Source organism: Pyxicephalus adspersus, chromosome 1 (genome assembly GCF_032062135.1).
Source record: "Pyxicephalus adspersus chromosome 1, UCB_Pads_2.0, whole genome shotgun sequence".
Taxonomy (NCBI): domain Eukaryota; kingdom Metazoa; phylum Chordata; class Amphibia; order Anura; family Pyxicephalidae; genus Pyxicephalus; species Pyxicephalus adspersus.
The window spans coordinates 170,579,302-170,599,110 of NC_092858.1; the positions used below are offsets into that span (position 1 = coordinate 170,579,302).

Genomic DNA, 19,809 nt, shown 5'->3' on the forward strand with positions numbered 1-19,809 from the left:
TTGGGGGACAGCTAGTGACATGACTGTGGACTTTGTATAGCGCTGGGTAATATGTTGTCATTATTTAGTACTGCAAAAAAATAATTATATAGAGATAGGACCACTTTAATCATCCTGGCAACTTCAAGATGGTGAGCAGTGTTCAGATTGAACAAGTGACAGGTAAGGATCAGGTCCATGTCAAACAATGAAGATACAAAATGAATAATAAAAAAAAAAATAATAGATAAAAAAGTAAACAACAAACTAACAAAAAAGTTATATACATATATATGCGTGTGTATGTAAATGTGTAAAAATGATCCCCTTTGTGATGTAAAAAAAATGAATCAAAAAAGCAATTAAACTTAAAAAAAAAAATACAAAAACAAAAAAGTTAAGGGACCCACAGCCCAGTCTGAGTGTTTTTTTGGGGAGTAAATGTAACAATGAGAAGGTTTTGTATTGCTTAGCATGGGCTTTAGGGTTTTTTCTGAATAATACATCATTGGACTGATTAGAACTTTTTTTCATCTGGAGTCCCACTTTACGTATGATTCACCTAGAATGAATATTAGACTGATGTGTGATTGCTGTCACTAAGCCCTGAGAGCTTCCTGCAGAGAGAGGAGAAGAGGTAGAGGAGAGGCAGTGACGGGGAGCTCGGTGGTGGTTGGGTTTGGTGTCTCAGTTACTCAGCAGCGGGACGTATAGAAGTTGTGTTAGATCTTCCACTTCCTGTGCAGCACAGCGGCGGAGCAGTGTGGGTGAGAGCCAGAAGTTCTACTCTGAGCAGGTGACGACTAGAAGAGAAAAGCAGGGACCCACCCTGAAGCACCATGAAGTCCAACTGGATCGCCGTATCCGCTTTCCTCCAGGCTCAGGTCCTGGTGACCGGTAAGTCCTTCATTGTTGACCATTCCCTTGGACCTTTCTCCTCTTCAACTATCAGCAGTGTAGACTTAATCTATGTAAAAGACTCAAAATTCATTGTTTGTATTTGTTTATTATGTGGGCAGATCAAAGGTACACTTCACGTATAGCTAGACCTCAATCAAGACCACCCCAATGGTCTATTTTCTCATTGGGTATTAAAGCAAAATGGTGGATTTTGAGTTGGCGGTTGAATGCGTAAGGTGCATCAATCGATACTGAAACCCAAAATCTATCCAAATGCAAAGCAAAGCCAACGTGCAATCATCACATATCTGGTGGTAGAACTTCTACTGCCAACGTGAACCCATCTTGGGCAACGTAAATGCCGAGAACTGAACTACCTCTACCACAACCTGGCCACCCAAATCAGAACTCCCATCTTTCCTTATGTGTTACCCATACAGCTCCAAATATACGTCTTAAGTGACTCAGTCATGGGGATAGTATGGGAGCTACCATTGCTGACCTCTCCATGGACATTGGAAGTTCCTTCACTATCATGATGATGCTTTGTCTTCAGTGCTGAGACCTGGAACAAGTATAGAGATATAGAAAGTTTTCTAGATTTTGGTTCATTGATTTTTGTTTCATGTAATATTATGGAAGGTTAGATTTTATTTGCTTATAAGGCAGATCTACAGGTAAAGATCTAATACACAGAAAATCATCATGCTGAGCTTGCAATGATTGACAAGGCTGCTATTTGGAGATGTGTTTTCCCCCCGGAGTGCAGTTTTGCACAATGGATTATATAGAGGTATCCCAGCATGCATCAAGGCCTTTGTGTCACTTATATGCACACATTGGTAATCCTTATACTGCTGCATTCCTATAGCCAACACATGGAATCTCTATAGAAAATCATATAGTATAAAAGTGTAAATGTAATATAAGTGAAAAGTTGGTAAACTTTTGTATACAATATTTTTATCAGCTTATAAAGTTGTATTGTGCAAGCTGTTGGATTTGTTACCCAAAATCTACAACCTGGTACATTTTGGTAATGATTGTATATAACAAATGATCCAAATTCTACAACAACATCTGAATTCTATAGTTTGATACATTTGGAGGTCTTTTGGATTCAAACAGGGCCGGTTTTAGAGTAGGGGAAAGTAAGCAACTTTCCCAGAGCCTCCACCTTCTCCAAAGCCCCAATTCTTAGAATAGCAAGGGGTGTAGGGAGCTAAAAAGCTATGCATTTGTGGCTCCCTGTTCTTTTTTTACCCCCAATGCCATTTTATCTGAAACCGATGATAAAACGTTCCCTTGCTTTGTCTTGGTATAGTAATCTTTTTCCGGTTTGATACAGTAAGGTGCAATGGCAAAGGCCCCCAACGTATTATCACACGCTGTAAATGTAAATTTATTTAACACTCCCCTCAACCATTCTGTACATGTATGTAGATCTTGGGGTAGAGGGGTACAGAATGTACATTTAGCATAGTGATTATTGCATATCCGTGTCTTTTTTAAATATCCATTATTAAGGTAAAAAACAACAGGAACTGTTTGCTGATCATTATTGTGAATATAGTGTGACCCGTTGGGTTTGTTATTCGTTGGGTAGGGGCACGAATGAAATATACGTATCAGAGTCCTGTAGTCCACATACTAAGCCGCCATGCTTGCATATATTTTGTACATCATTTCAAAGTGAAATCAAATTATTAGTGTAGTAGGATCACATATGCGCAGAATAAATTCACCCCAGACTTGGTTTGCACAAAAGACATGTTTCTGAAGTGTTTAGGATTACACACATGTGTCTGTACAATGTGCTTCCATTGGTAATAATTAAATCTGCTGCAATGTTCTAGAAATTAGTTCCCTGTGGTCACCTAAATGCCCTGGCGTTGGGGTGTTTTTAATTCACGGGACCACCACCAGCTTTTAGTAATCTGATGGACAGTTTAATATCATGCGTTTATGTTCTGCTTCCATCATGCACATCCAATGTTTGATTTTTAAATTCGATCTTATGCAGCAGCATACATTTTCCATATAATATGAATTAAAGTTTCTAGGTACAAGCAGATAAATATATATTGCATATGGGATTCATTGATGCTCTAATGGAGACTCATACTAAAGGTAAAAGATTGGCCCAGTGCTGACATCCTTCTGTGCACCAATAAAGCAGAAAAATTTTAGTATAGACCAATATTCAGTATCCCCAGTAAGCCCGGGGCCATCTATTTTGTCCCGATTATAATCGGCCACCAGTCATGGTCAGCATACAAATCCCCAACATCATTGCAGACCCGTCACTAGACACAAATGTCTATTCAAGGCTGACATTTAAAATGATCAAAACCCCATTGCAAAATATTCTTCCTTCCCTCTTTGATAGCTCTGTGCTATGGATCTAAATAATCACGGCATGAATTTAATTTTTCTGCTACTATAAAATATATATAAATATAATATAACATTTTAGTTTATGGATCAGGTTTGTGGGCTGTAAAATACATCCAATAGAATGGACGTGGGCCAGTTTTGTGCGTAGGCCCTTTCTGCTTAATGAATTGGCTTTTTTATTTGTACCATCTAAACCTTTAGAATAATGACTTATTATTGGTCTCCTGGAAATGGTTTTGAATCCCAAATACCCTTCACTTAATACAGGTATTCAACTAATGAACGGGTTTAACGTCTCCTTTGCAGAATCCATGCAGAATATTGACATGCAATGATGTAGATTTTGATCTCATGATGCAGATAAAATTGGATTTTATTTGGTCTTGTTGGCTTACCCAGTCAACCCAATGAAGATCACCAGATGACAAAGATCAACATCTCAATGCAGGGTCCATTCCCGAAGGGGTACCTTTGCAGTGGATTTTTATCACTATTTGAAGCACCTCTAGACTCTCCCATGATGCAAATGCCCGCTGGAGCCCATACTGCATTATACGTTGGTATATGTTGTATTGTATGATATTCTGACAACCCAACACATCCAATCCCAGCATTGATTTGGAGCACCATGGTGGTCGCAAAGAGACAAAATCATTCTGCCCACAACAAGGTCAATAAAAGTAAAATTGCACTGAATTATTTCAATGCTCTGCCATACACTCCCTTTCCCCCTGGCAGCACATAGATGGGCCCGGCTTTCATAGATTTGTGTTTTTATATTTTCAGAAGCCACACAGGAATTATAGCGCTGTGATGATGGGAAGGGTTGAATAACTTTTCTATGACGACGTACATCCTGTTTTTTACTGTATGCGTTCATCCCAGTCTGCCAACATCAAAAAGGATATAAAAAATAAAAAAAAAAATATACCAAAACTGCGGGCAAAATATGTAAGAAAATAAAACAATGAACCTGGCCCATGCAGTAAACGTATTTTAATTCTACTATTTTATCTACTTTATATTTTATCAGTTCTCGAAACATTCAGACGATGCATACGCTGATATCGGGTAACCATGCAATCGTTATTCATGAGATACTTTTATCAGCTGTTGTTTAATAATCGAGCATTTATGTCTCATAGACCCTTATCTGACCTTATCTATGTTTTCCTTAAACACCAACAGAAACTCAAAGTAGTTCATGGAGATATAAACAAAAGTCGTTCACTTACAAATTCATTGATTTGGGTCTGAAAAGACGAAAAGAAAATAATTATTAGAATTAATAAAGCTTTTCTGAAAGAATCATTTTTTTTAAAAGATCACATTTGCAAATGTGGAATATGGGCATGTGCTATAATTTAGAGAACCTACCTCACACATACACACATATTATTATTTTTATTATTATTATTGTTATTATTATTGATATCGATAATAATAATAAACAGGATTTATATAGCGCCAACATATTACACAGAGCTGTACATTAAATAGGGGTTGCAAGTGGCAGACAGATACAAACACTGACACAGGAGGAGAGGAGCCTGCCCCGAAGAGCTTACAATCTAAAAGGTGGGTTTATTTATTAATGTTTCAGATACTGGAACTGCTTTTGTTGTCCCAGATAAGGGAATTTGGTTTTGGGCTCTGTATGTTATCTTCGACACACATGTGTGACTCTAAAGCCAGAGGTCTGATGGACGTTAGGAAGTTTGCCACTGGAAATGATCTTTCCTGATCGTTTCTAATGATAGGTGAATAATGAGGGCTGTACTCTACATCCATTGTTTGCTGTGTAGAGGAGAAGAGGAGGGTGAGTGAGCAGCACCCCACTGTGCTCTGCTCCAAAGAAGTGAATTCCCAATTGGTTATTCATTATGGCAGATTGATGGATTATGTTGGGGGATCGCGGTGTACATGTCAGGTTTTTGCCCAGATGAGCATGGCCATTTTTCTTGGGCGATGATTATTTGCGATATATACATAGCTTAATTGGTGACTCTTCTTATGTGATTGAGACTTACATTGTAGCAACTTAAATATTTTCACACCCAACTGTGATGGTCCCTGCACAGTGATGACTTTTTGGTGACTTATTTACCCAAACACATTGTTCCTCGCCATGTTATGCTTTTAACTTATAATAAAAAAAAGCAAAACAGTGAATTCTATACCCCAAAGGCCATGTTATCCAGTGATGGTAAAATGGGGCTGGCCAAGAGACCAGATTGGGTTTGACGATCACAATGGACCATTACGAGGATCTTATGAAGATCTAATGAGCCACCACACTTTGTGTCTTCCGTGAGACCAATTCACTGGCCACAGAGATGTGACACCCAACACCACTATTTTATTTGATTGACCTGTAGTTAAAGAGTAATTGTACCTAAAAATGATATTTAGAGTCTGGTAAACTAGAGTCCCATGGCTTCCTTTGTGTCTTGGATCCACCAAGATTACCGTTTGCATGCCAACATAATGGCTGTGTTCACAATGACCCGAATGATCCAGTTGTTCTCTAATCTCCCTAATAGGACCTAGTTTTACCTTTTCTTATTTTATCCAAAATGTAAAAGTATGGATTTAATGCAAAGATGGTGACAACCCATTATAATGGGCACAGCAAGTGTACAGATCAGGGAACTTGGCATATGGTTGGTGGGGGCTTTTCATAATGGGCTCAGCAGGTGCGTAGACCTGGAAATTTAGGATAGGGATGCTAGGAACCCTTTATAATAGATACACTAGATCTTCAGACCCTGGAACTCAACAAATGGGTGGTTGGAACCCCCAATACCAGGCACAGCAGATGTAAAGACCTGGAAACTAAGTGTAGAAATAGTGGGAGCTTCTTTTGAGGAGCACAGGAGGTGTGTAGACCTGGGAATTCAGGATGGGGGTGCATGGAACCTTTTATATTGGGCACAGCAGAAGTTCAGACCCCGGAACTCAGCAAAGGGGTGGTTGGAACCCCTAATAACGGGCACAACAGGTGTGTAGACCTGGAAATTCATTGCAGGAATGGTAGGAGCACCTCATAATGGGCACAGCAGGTCTACAGACCTAGAAACCTGCATAGATCTCCCCAATAGAATCACAGAAAGATAAACTGTCTGGTGTTTTCCTCCTCCATGAAACATTGAAGGCTGGACTGACCCTTTAACTAAGCAATCAATGAAAACATATGCTTTACAGTGACTTTATTCGACTGAAGCTTTAGCGGCAGAAGATTTTGATGGCCCTGAATAAGTTTCTTATTAATAGCAATTCTTGAAAATGTCAATTGGCACCGATGAGTTTCTGGCAAATTAAAAAAAAATCATTACTATTTTTAATCCTATGAGTCATACGCAATTGTTTCTGTGTTGATTGTGTTTTATTTGTCGGATTTCCTGAAACATTATGGTGTGTCTAGTTAGCCTGACACACAAACAAAAGAATAAGCAATGATGGACATTTCGGTGTACCTTGTATTCATACAATACATATCAGACCTCCAGCAGACTAGCTTTCCGTAACCATTGGATAATCTATGGATCATGGCGGATTGCGTTGGATTAAGCTGCAAACAGATTTTGTTGCTGGAAATAATCGTTGTTGGTTGTTTCCAAGTAGAATGAAGGAGCAATGTCCTCCCCCATAGATAAAGACAGCGCTCATTCTTGGTCATTTAGTGATCTGACATGGCGGATTGCTAAATGATGTTGGGAGACCACAGTACATGTGCTAATATTGCCCAGAATAATGAAGATTGTTTCCTTTTTGGGTGAGAATCTATCCCAGCCTTTTTTACCGAGTATTCAATGAAACCTTATGGTTCCTCCACAACAGTGTTCCTCAGCCAGGGTTCCTCCGGGGGGTTTCTGGGGGTTCCTTGAGCAATTTACGCCTCTCAGGTCAGTTTAGGTTACACCAGTTATGTTTTTGGCTTTCTGTAAGGGTGACATTCTTCCCACCAACTAGAAATATCTTACTGACCACCAGGTTATTATACCATGATTTGTGGTTATAGTAATTATAGAAAGGGTTCCCTAAAGACCTGAAAGTTATTTCAAGGGTTCCCCCAAAAGTTTGAGAAACATTGCTCTAGGGGTTCCTCAAACTGTGGCTGATTGACCTCCCATTTGGTGAAGCCCGCATAGTCCTTGGGCAAGCACCACTTGGTAGAGCCGTCTCCGATGTTTTTTGGGTGTCTATATGGTATTCCAGCCAGCACTGTTCATCAATTTAAACGGCTTTTTCTATTGCCCCCAATAAATTGGTTCCAGTAACGCTTTCACAGAGCCCTAATATTATTTCAAGGCTTCCTCAGGTGTAAAAAAGTTGAGAAATGCTGTTCTAGCATCTGTACATAGCTTAAGTGTGTACTAATTTGTAATGAACTGGATTTATAATGCATTTTGGATTTATAATGTTTTATTTGGGCAATTATTGCATTTATATTTACCTGGGAATAAAAGCAGCTGTATAAGGGAACTGTTTCTGCATCTACATTAAGGGCTATTTTGGATTTTGGTGCGATAACATTGCAGCTTTTGACCGAGGCCAAGAGTCCAATTGCATTACAAGATCATTTTACGTTTTGGATAAAGTTGGGAAGAAAAGTTTATATTTGCTGCTTGTGTCTATTTGTGCTAGGTAATGGAATCAATTTGTAGATAGGGTTTATGATATAATGTAACCATCGTCCTGTGAATACAAAAACATATAACTCAATGACAAGACGTTACATGACAATGGCACAGAAAGGGGACCGCCTTGCTTTTTGTTCAGATCACATCATGGTTTGTAGAGCGCTGTAAGACATTTTTATGTATCTGTTTCCTGCCAACCACCGCACATAAAGCTGCACAGACTTATTTTATAATGCTTTGTGTATGGAGCCCCCCCGCCTGATTCACACTCATACAAATATTACAAGGGATCTATTTTGTGCAAGGTGAAATGGTGACACTGAGCCGGTGGGGTGACCCCGGCCTACCTGCTGACAAAATCCATAGCAGGCTGACAATCAAACATGGATGACCTGAGTGTATCATTGTACTTGTGTTCCTTTGATATGGAGCTCTGTGTGTGGTGACACCGAACAAAGTGTTGTAGCGCTTATATAATATGTGTGCATTGGGATACAGCGGCGATGTAGGTCTGCTCATCTGAAAGGCATTCTGCCCCCCAAGAGTGCTCAGATCTGCAGCAGTTCACTAATTACATAAAGTCACATTCTTCCTTTGTCAGGATTATATTGCAATGATGTCTTTTGGGGAAATGAAATAGTTCAGTTTGCCTGGAGCATCTAGATTTGATAAAACCGGATAAGCTGGCTTCTTAAATTACATGACCTTCCTATCTCCAGATATAATGTTCTTTATGACATGCAGAGTACAGAGATCTCCACTTCAAGTAGCTTCCTGCTGCAGGTTTAAAGCAAACCGGTCATAAAGGAGATCCAAGGGTTACTATTGGTAATCTGGCTGTTATTCTGGCCCGTTAGCTGTCATATCTCTATTCTTATGTCTTCGTATTAATATGGAAATCATTTGATGTTTTGATGCAGTTTATATATTTCTGAATGCAGTTATAATAAGTATTATTTGTATTGGTTTTATGAAATCCTCTGCACAGCACCGTGAACAGCCAATCAGGTTCTATGAGGCTGCACAGTGCATCACATAGACATTACATTTCTGTAGCTAGAAATGATCTTTAATGATTGTTTCCAGAGACAGGGGAAGGAATGAGCATTGTTCAGCTCTACAGAGAGGGGAGGACAAGCTCGAGGCACCCTGCTGCATCCTCCCCATAGGAAATGACAGCGGTCATCTCCAATCAGTCATTTAGCGCCGTGGCAATGTCGGGGGACCGCCGTGCACACACTACATCTTGATTGTTCATCTTGGAACAATTATCTGCTGTGTGTACGTAGCCTAACACTTGGAGCTTGCTAACATGAGGAAATCATATATTAGAAGGTTGAAGAATGGAGGATTAAATCTTAAATAAAATAATAGCCATAGGTGAATTGATGATGACATACATATGGACCAAGTCGGATTTCTGCATAGGCTGTGGCCTAGGGCACCAAAAGCAGGCTGGTTCTGGATGTCCAAAACAACAAGAAATGGATAAAGAAAGCTGAACTCCAGCTATAAGCAATATTGCTTGTTTGGGCCGAGCTCTCTACCCCTCCTGTGCCATTGTTTGTATCTGTCTGCCATTTGCAATCCCTAGGTATTGCTTCCCCACCTCTTAGATTGTAAGCTCTTGGGGCAGGGTCCTCACCTCCACCTGTGTCACTGTCTGTATCTGTCTGTCATTTGCAACCCCTATTTATTGTACAGCACTGTTTATTATTATTAATAATAATACAAATAATAATAATCCCTATTCAATGTACAGCGTTGCTTAACATGTTGGCACTATATAATTCCTGTTTATTAATAAAAATAGTAATATTAATCATTTGCAACCCCTATATAATGTACAGCGCTGGGTAATATGTTGACGCTATATCAATACTGTTTATTATTTTTAATAATACTAATCATCCTTATTTAATGTACAGCGCTGGGTAATATGTTAGCGATATATGGAATACTGTTTATTAATATTATTAATAATATTAAAAAGAAGAATCCCTATATAATGTACAGCGTCGCGTAATATGTTGGTGCTATATAAATAATCTTTAATAACAATACGTAATTGCAATGGAGAAAAGTGATGTCATGGACCAGACAATTCAGACGGGCTGAATAGAGTAAAAGAAATCTTTATCCAGACACTAATGGCCACATAGATGCATTTTAGCGGTGTATTCAGCCACTTGTCGAAGGCTTTCAAGGACTACAAAATAATATGAAATGAAAACATTATATTGTATTCCTCAGGATTTCTGCTATAGGAGTGATTTAAAAAAATACACACGTAATGTACCCACCCATGTACAGAAATTACAAAGACAACTCTTAGCTGAGAAATGTCAACATGTACCCACTGCACAATAGTTGTCATCTGTGGGACGACTGGAAGGAAGCCAATCATAGATTATTATCACTTCCCACCAGTAGACATAATAATTTGGGGGGTTTTGTAGCTGCTGTACACACGTTCAGCTAATCTACCCATGTGATTTTATTTCCACTAATTCCTCTTACAAATCCAGGGATTTTCTTTCCAGGGAGCTCCATTCTTGACAAGGTATTCTGTGCATTGGCTACCAATGACTCCCTGAATTTCTATCACCTAACCCAGTACTTTGAAATCTGGCATCCCCAGTTGGATGTGTCCAGTCTTCAGGGAACCCCTTCAATAATTACTAAATCCACAGCTCACAGTATATTAGTGTGATGAGGGAAGAATGCCTCTTACATTGCTGGCCAGTGGGACGAATGTCACCATTACAGATAACCATAAAGATCATTGGGGGTCAACTGACTTGAGAGGTCCAAATTGCGCATTGCTCAAGGAACCCCTAATAACCTCTGGAAGAATCCTGGGGTTTCCTTGCAATCCTAGTTGAGAAACACTGAAGTGGACACCCAACCAAAGGTCTGGCATTCTCCTCTTTTACCACAACTTACTAAGATCAATATTGTGACCTTCTTTTTAGACCTGTTGGCCCTGATTTATTAAAGCTCTCCAAGGCTGGAGAGAATACACTTTCATCAGCAAAGCTGGGTAAATCAGCAAACCTGAAAAAGGTTTGGTTCAAGATTCAAAGCATTTGCTAGCGAAAAACAATGACTTTGAAGAAATCCATTCCAGGTTTGTTGAATCATCCAGCTTCACTGATGAAAATATATTTTCTCCAGGCTTAGAGAGCTTTATTAAATCAGATCCATTATATTCAAGGGCAATTAAAATATCGTCAGTACTAATTAGCTACTAAAATCCTGATCCAGCATACCACCAACATACTGTCATTTATGTTTGACATAGATGGCTTCTTTCATAACTCTTGCAAACTGGTCCAAAACTGAACCTCCTTGTCTTAAGTAGGAGACAGGGTATCTTTATAATATTGTCCATGGTTTTGGAATAGGATATTCAGTACGCTCCTATAGATATGATGGTTTCTATAGAGCTATAGACCTATTAGTGTTCTTTAGACCAGTGGTCCCCAATCTTTCCAACATCGGGGCCTGGCAACATAGCACAACATTTTTCCACGGCCCGGCACATGTACAGCCTTCACCACTCCCAGCATCTCCGCCTCCTGCCGACACACCAGCTGAGAACAGCAGAGCAGCAAAGGAAAGCTGGCGTGCTGTCAAGCGGCAGAGCAATAAGGAACGGCAGAGAAGTGCAAGCCCCACATCCACCACTCCGCCACTCCTAGCAGCTCCTATGCAAGCAGTGCAAGGAGAGCCAACCAAGCCGGCCACACCGCCACCAGCTCCAGAGCAGGGCAAGATCGTCAGTGGGCCCTCCGCCTCCTGTCACCCGTGGCCCCCAATCCAACAGCCATGGATCCGCACCGCTCTGCAGCCTGGGGCTTGGGGACCACTTTTTTAGAGCATGAAGCAAAACTTTCTCAACTTTTTTACATACTTAAAAATAACTTTCAGGTCTTCAGGGAACCCCTCCTATAATTATTATATCTACAGCTTACAGTACATTTATGTGGTGGTCAGTGGGAAAAATGTCTCTTCTATTAGTAGCCATTGGAAAGTAAGTCACCCTTACAGATAGCCAAAAATATTATTGGATTCAATGGTAACTGTCCTGAGAGGCACCAATTTGCTCAAGGAACTTGTAGAAACTCCTGGAGGAACCCTGGCTGGGCAGTGCCGTAGATAATATACTCGACATATATGCTGTATATATAAAAATCAGACTATATTTCAGATTTGTAATCCCTGTAATCTTTCAAACAAATATTAAATAGGATGGGGCTGGCCTGGCTTCGTACAAAGGTTTTTACTTCCTCTGTGTTTCTTTTTTTTGCTTAGCACGTTTGCTGCCCGCTCTCTAGTTATTTATAGTTGCGGAGAAGCCGCGAGCTTCACAGACCTCCAACTTATATCTTCTGCAGGAGCATAAATATCATTATGATCGCTGTTTTATTCTGGGATGTTTAAGGAGTTTCAGAACATTTGAGAATCTAAGCCCCGGTGTAAATCGGCTCAGGTGATGCCAGATTAAATAAGAGACGCTTATCCAACAGGACGCCTGGCGTGGCATTAAATATTAATCTGTATTTTAAGGTTGCAGCTTTTACTAACGGACCCCATATCATCCTTTCAGCGTGCCTGGCTGCGGCTCATAGAACTGCTGTTTGTTTGTATAACGAGCTTGGAGAACTCTGCTAATCCGACCGAACTGTCCAATTATTTTGTGTGCTTGGCCTGGATTTGTCAGCATATATTTGGTACCACCATTGTGTGGGTTTAGCGTTGAAGCTGGATTGTAAAATTCTGTGCGATATAACCTGTAAACACCCATTGTAAGACCCTTGCCGCATTTCATATGGATTCATGCGTAAATTTAAAGGAGAATATCTAAACATAAAATCAATACAAAAAAAATGAGTTGAGATGGAATATTTGAATTGTTCTTCAATAAGGTGCAACTGCGTTTACTTTCAATACCCAATCAAGTGCAAGGAAATTCAAAATAAAAAATGTTTTTGCATGAGCATGATTGGATGTTTGAACACAGCTGATTGGCTGGTGGGTTGAATACTTTTATTATAATTTATAGTACTGATGGCCTATAATAAGCCTTATAAGGTGTGTGTATTAAGGGTTGATCTACTGAAGTAGTAAAGACTGTAACCATTCACTAAAGGTGAAATTGTGTTCATTTTAAATATCCAATCATATGCAAGAGAATATGTAAAAAACTGAATTTTGCTAGCACGTGATTTGATAATTAAAGCAGACCCACCCGTAAAATTTAGGGCCACTTACACACGTAAGGCTCCCTCCTTTTTTTTAATCCCCTGTTTTACATAGGCAGAAATGATTCTTCTAAAGAATAAGGTTAGGATTACATTTACATTAGATGTCATCTCCTTCATACCTGGGCATGATGCCACAATCATTCCAAGTCAGCTAGCCAAATCTCAACTCCAGTCTCTTCCTTCTATAACTGGTGGTAATGTGACGGATCGTAAGAAGATCCAGAAGGAGCCATGGAGACCCCTTACATATACATGCTTGCTTATGAAGTTTTAATTGTGTGACAGGTTCTCTTTATTGAACAATTTCTTTTAAAAATAAATAATAAGTGCTGACAGCCAATGTATTAAAATATTGGAGTATGTTCTGTCACTTGGATCTTACCATTTAAATCTGATCTATACATTGTGCAGAAGGTTGTGTCAATGGAACAGGAAAGTCGGGTCGGAGCAAGGCTTTTCTAGCCGTAACATCAAAAACATTTGTAAATGTTTTTTTTTCTTCCTGACAAGGATCACATCCATGCATAGGCTATAATATGAACCATGGCTCTAGATTCAAAGTCATGGAGTCGGAATTCAAATCTTTTGGGTACCTGGAGTCAACAAAAATGTATTAACTTCTAATAAATTTATATTGTAATGAATAATACAATGTTGAAACATAATAAACATTATAATATAGAAATAATAATAATCATATTAAAGTGCTCCTTTGCTATGAGAATAAAATCCAATGAAAAGTCCAGCTGAACTATTGCGATCCGACATTCATTCATCATTTTATATCTTATACGTTGAAAAAAATTATTAAATGCTAAAATAGGTATTATAATAAGAATATACATTGGAAACAATTTTTTGTTGTTCAGTTTTTGCAGTTTAAGCTTCATTTTCTTTTTAGTGAAATCAAAGAAATTATTAAATTTTTTATATAATATTTATAAATACTATATAATATAATACATAATATATAAATTATTGTTTTATATTTATTATTTAAATATTATTTATATTGTTTTGTTTTAATTTATAGACTTAAAAACCTTCAATTTGTTTTCCATTTCTAGTTTTTTTGTTTTATCCCCCATTTATATATACTTTCTGAATTTCTCTATAAAAATAAAATACAATAACACAGGGCCAGCTTCGGATTTAGGACCAGATTAGGGTTTTATACATTAGACTGATTCTTGTCGGCATTGACTGGCTTGGATGCCGATAGTACAATTCTTCCTGGGCAGTAGGTTTTTGCTTTGTTCCGAGGATGGGTCATACCAAAGAGTTTAAAAAATGATACCTTCGTCTGCTGCATTCAAGGGGTAGAAAGTGGTGTTTGGTTGGCCCGGTTTCAGATAAAGGGGTAAATGGGTTTAATAGGAGTTTACAGCAAGCTATCTCGGTGAGCACCAGATCGTGGAAATTAACCTTGCAAAAATCAGTCACAGTTTTTGTATAGTTGTAAAATCATTGAGCAAGGCATCAAAAACCAACCATTCGTGTGTATCGGCAGTGACAAAATACTTGTATGTTATAGGCTTCCAATCAATATGGAAAAAAGAATAATAGATACTTAGTTTATTAAAAGGAATCAGAGGTATCAAAAACTGAAAAGTCGGGGATGGAATCAAAGGTATTTAACTCTAGACATAGTAATGAAAAATATATATTTAGTAGAGAAGGGTTTGCACCTCTATGGAGTGGAACTAAAGTTGCACTTAAAAAATCAGCAGCAAGGCAATATTAGAGAAAGGGGCCGGGGATGTCCCTCTTGGAGTAAGCAATGGACTGGGGACAGGTTGGGATCCACTTTGAGATTTCTATTGATCGCTGAGTCTTCCTTTCCCAGACCACGTCACCCTCCTTTTCCCTTTTCCTTAAGTTTGTAGAATCTCTACAACAAGCAGGCAGACAACAATAACAACTTAAGCTACGTACACACTTCCAATTATTATCGTTGGAAAACGAACGACGAACGTTCATGCACGATATATATGAACGATCGTATAGCACCGATCCTGCACATAGAGTTAACGATACGATCGTTCGTAGATATTGTACACGCAATAGATACGATCGTTTGAGCGATAGAGGAACTATGTGCACGACAGGAAAGTGAACGGACGTTCGTTCATCACGCATGCTCTGAACATGGACGATCAACGAACGACCGTACACACGAACGATGTTCAACGATCGTCGTCCAATCCGATCCGTCGGTCCGGTCGTTCGTTTCCAGCGACTTTCCTCGTTCGTCGGCGTCGTTGGTTACTTTTTTACGAACGATTTTTTGCCCAATCGATCGTTCGTCGTTCCATTGGAACGATAAAAATTGGAAGTGTGTACGCACCTTTAGTGTTCACTTGAAACTGGAAAAGATACAAAATTATTAAGAATAGTTTGGATTTTACCAAAAAGTTGACTTTGCCCCATGGATGAGGGAATTTCTCCACAGATGGGAGCTAAACCTTACCTTGGCGTATCAAAATGCAAAATGTGTAAATGCAAAATTTTTAAAATAATCTGTAAAGTCTGAATTTGTGTGTGATGGATGATGAACATATACTATATGTCACACTGATGTCCCCCTCACCCCTCCACCATACTAAGGCCCGATTCTAATATAGGTCACCTTGTATGCAGCTAATGAGTTTGTGGCTTTGCAGATAAAGTTTGTGTTTCTTCTCGGAATACAAGCTTTTTCTAGCATGTTGACCGCTAACACAAAAGTGAAATGGCAAATGAAGCAGAGACCTCAAAAGTTGTAAAAATCTTGTAAAGTACACTGCATGAAATGTAATACTGCAAGGCTGGACATGTTCATAGTAAATCCTTATCCCAATGGCTGCATTTGGAATTTGCAATTTTACACCTTCCATATGTGGGGCTAAAGAAATATATTGATCCAATTAATCGTCTTTATAACACAATCAGCAATTATATTCTTTTATTGGAAGTCCATAACTATGATTGTGAAATTGGTAATGTGTGCTTTGCTTAATTGGTTTGTTTGCATTTACCCAAAAATACTTTTTTACAGTTGAAATCTAATAATAAAATAACAAAATAATGGTAAAAGTTATATAATGGAGTTCAGTCAGAAATACAAAATATTATTCAAAATGTGTATGATCAAAGCAACTATGCACCATAATAAGAGATAATAACTCAACTTTTGTTAGCTATATCAAATAATGTTTTTACTTTTGTAAACTTTTGTTCAACTTTTAACATTATTTTCAACATATATGTTTACATGTCTAGATTTAATAACTGTACAAACTCAATGATCTGCCGCTACCCCTGAAGAAGCCAAAAACAGGTGAAACGCGTCGGGTAAAAATGGTCAAATATGATATTGACACTGTAGCAAATTTAACTAACTTTGGTCACTATGTGCTAGACGATGTATGTATATTGCCTCTTTAGGGCCTGAGCACCACCATACGTAATCACAATTTTTATGGTGATTCACCAGAATTACCATGTTATGTATTGTTATTTGTATCACGTTTGTTTGCCAAAAAATATATATTCTTGAGTGAAATGCTTGCCAATTGCTGAGTGAGGTAAACCCTGACTTTTGTGACCCCTTTTTGGAGGCTTGTTGCTGCCTGGGACCCTAGCACCTATCGTTCCTCAAAAGCTTTGTATGTGCTGCACAAAGGAGGAAGATTGTGAAAGTCCATGTTGGCAGTTGAATTACTTTGGTTGGCCTGATCTGCAAGATTTAGTCTTGGTGCATGGAGCAGGAATGTGGGGCAAGGAGCCAGGAGGGCCAGGGAGAGGAGTCTGTGCACCACCAGCAAGAGGAAAGGGTTTAGGGGATAATACAGAGGGAAATACAGTGTGGGCAGCAATATGTCTGTGGATCAGAGTTCTAGGGGAGCTCAGGTAGTTACAAATATTGTTCCCCATTATGTGTGCAAGTGTGTAACTTTACCTGTGGCACTGTGGGGGTTGCTGGGGAAATGGGGACCTATAGGTTGCAGTAATTGCCACATCTTTTCATACGTCCCCCCTATCTGTTTCAGGTAGGGTTGGGCATGGAATGGTGGCCCAGTCCAGTGCTCATTGGATGACACTAAATTTGTGCAGGTAGACTTTTTGCAAAGACACAAGAGCCTTTATAAGTCTTTAATTGGCCTCTCAGAATTGTAAGTGATTAACAAAGTTGTGCAAAATTTCTAATGGCATGGAGTGGCTTCTAAACACATGTAGGGGGTTTCACCATCCTGGCCCAGGGAATCAAGAGGCCAAAGACTCCAAACTCCAAGGAGGACCAGGTGATGATGGAAGCACAGATGACAGATAGGAACACTTGAACATTTGGTAGTGCGCAGAGTTCCCACTTTTTCAGTTGCTCACAAATCTGTTGCGGCAATGTGGATATTCACAACATTGATTTCCATATTAGACCTGTGTTCCCTACAACACTCATGGCATCTATTGTGACAGATTCCCTTTACAAAAACCAGTACAGACCCGAAGATGTACACAATACAAATAAAATGTCCATCTTGGGCAGGAGTACTTGTTATTTTGGATTTGTATCTATGGCTATAGATTGGCTGCCCGCCACCTCCATTTTGTTTTGTGACTTTATATAAAAAAGGCCAGCAGGAATGCCCCTGTAAAGGCCCAAGCTGGGAAGTCATTTACTGGAATCATTAGCAGAGATGGTCTGTTACAGTTATTGTCTTATTGATCGGGGGCAGCCGGTGTCCTCAGCTGTCCTTCAAGTACATTACTCTAGTGGGGGGAGACAGGAGGGTGACCGTCCTATTGAGCTTCTACGACAAGGTTAACTGTACAGGACAGAGGAACGAGGGAACATAATCAACAGCCAATAATACATGATGAGTCTGTCGTTATGTGTTGTGATGATAGCCAAGCGCCAGAGGAGAGAACGAGACGTGGGTTTTATCAGTCACGCTCAGCAAGGCTCAGTCTGTATACAAGCTCTGAGGGGGGCAGCTAAGATGATAGCACCCTGTACACTCATCTGGCTTTCAAACCATTGGTTATATTGTCATATTATATTAATCTAAACCCAAAACAAAAATGGAACACATTGCAGTTTACCAATTCTTCAGATGCCTAGAATTTTCCTCCAGGGGTTGCCAAGGGTTCTTTTGTGCAATTTGTGCAAGAAATGATTTTGGTTTTCTGTAAGGGTGAAATTCTTCCAAATGGCCACCAACGTAAGAAGCATTATTCTACTGATCCCCATGCTAATATACTGTGATGTGTGGATATAGTAATTATAGCCGGGGTTCCCTGAAAACATGAAAAAATATTTCAAAGGTTTGACCATGTAAAAAAAGTCGAGAAAGGCTGCTGTGATATATCTGAAAAAAACAAGGTTGTCACCTTGGAACAGGAAGTTGTGTCGGGACCACAAAATGGCTGTTTTATAATTCACAGGGCAGGGCTAATAACTTTGTCAGAAGTTAGGTTCCCACTAGGTCTAACAGGAAAAAAAAGAAACATTTTGCAATTATTAACCAAATATAATAAAGTACTTTTAGTGTTCGATTTAACAGACCAAAATGGGGCAAAAAAGAGAAGTTCATTGTTGTGGTGTACGTACACTTTAATCATTGCGCTGCTGATGACATGCCAATACCACATGGTATGGCTTCCACTATAATAGCACTTTAGCTATACTGCACCCCCTCACCCAGTTCCCATTAACAATGAAAAAGTCATTTCTTTTGTGTTTGCCATTGTGTAACTTTCACTTACAATACTATTCTTCTCACATGCATTGTAGTAAACCAGTTTCCTGTACAGGAAAAGCCCCACATAACAATCAGAGCCAGTGTTGTGCTAAAATGTCTTTTTAGGTCACTTGTGATGAATTACTTTGTTGTAAAGATCTAAGGTGAACTATGAAGCGTTTTAAGTTTATTTCAAAGGAGAAGTACAGAGTTATCTTTCAGCTGAGACACCTAGATAGCCTTGTGAAACGCCTTCACAGTAAGCAAAAGCAACTTTGCTCTGTAAGTACTGTGTACAACTGGTAATGACAGCTGAAATAATTCTCATCTTTCCTCCACAGTCATCAAATACTTCTACCAAGTTGTGTTCATCTCATGCCTAAGTGTCTGTGTTCTTTTGTTCTAATCTTTTGCTCCATTCCAACATGACAACTCTTTCATTTAATTCTTCCAGTTACTCTGTTCTCTCTTTCTCCCACCTAATTTGTCCCCTTCTTCTCCTTCTTTTTTACCACCTAGTTTGTCTTCTGCTCCCACCTGCTCTGTCCTCTTTTTCTTACCCCATACATTGTCCTCTCCTTCTCCCGCCTACTCTGTTCTCTTTTTCTACCACCTACCTTGTCCTTATTCTCTCCCACCTTCTCTGTCCTCTTCTTCTCCCACTTACTTTGTCTTCTGCTCCTATCAACTCTGTCCTCTTCCTCTTCCACCTAGTTTTTCCTCTTCTCCTCCAACCTTCTTTGTCCTCTTCTTCTCCCACCTATTTTGTCTTCTACTCCTATCAACTCTGTCTATTTCTTCTCCCATCTACTTTGACCTCTTCTTCTCCCACCTACATTGTCCTCTCCATCTCCCACCTACTCTGTTCTCTTTTTCTACCACCTACCTTGTCCTTATTCT

At 39.2% G+C, this 19,809-nt stretch overlaps 1 protein-coding gene across 4 annotated transcripts in view; it reads left to right on the forward strand.

The window, feature by feature from the left end:
- The first annotated feature begins 412 nt into the window (after window positions 1-412).
- Window positions 413-19,809, forward strand: part of CD247 (CD247 molecule) — a 71,875-nt gene continuing 52,478 nt past the window's right edge. The window contains exon 1 of one of the 4 annotated variants that reach the window (XM_072398371.1): window positions 413-876. In XM_072398371.1, the coding sequence (XP_072254472.1) occupies window positions 819-876 (58 nt within the window). In that variant the 5' untranslated portion in view covers window positions 413-818. The remainder of the gene's footprint in view (window positions 877-19,809) is intronic. The other 3 variants (XM_072398370.1, XM_072398369.1, XM_072398368.1) reach the window with 3 other exon arrangements.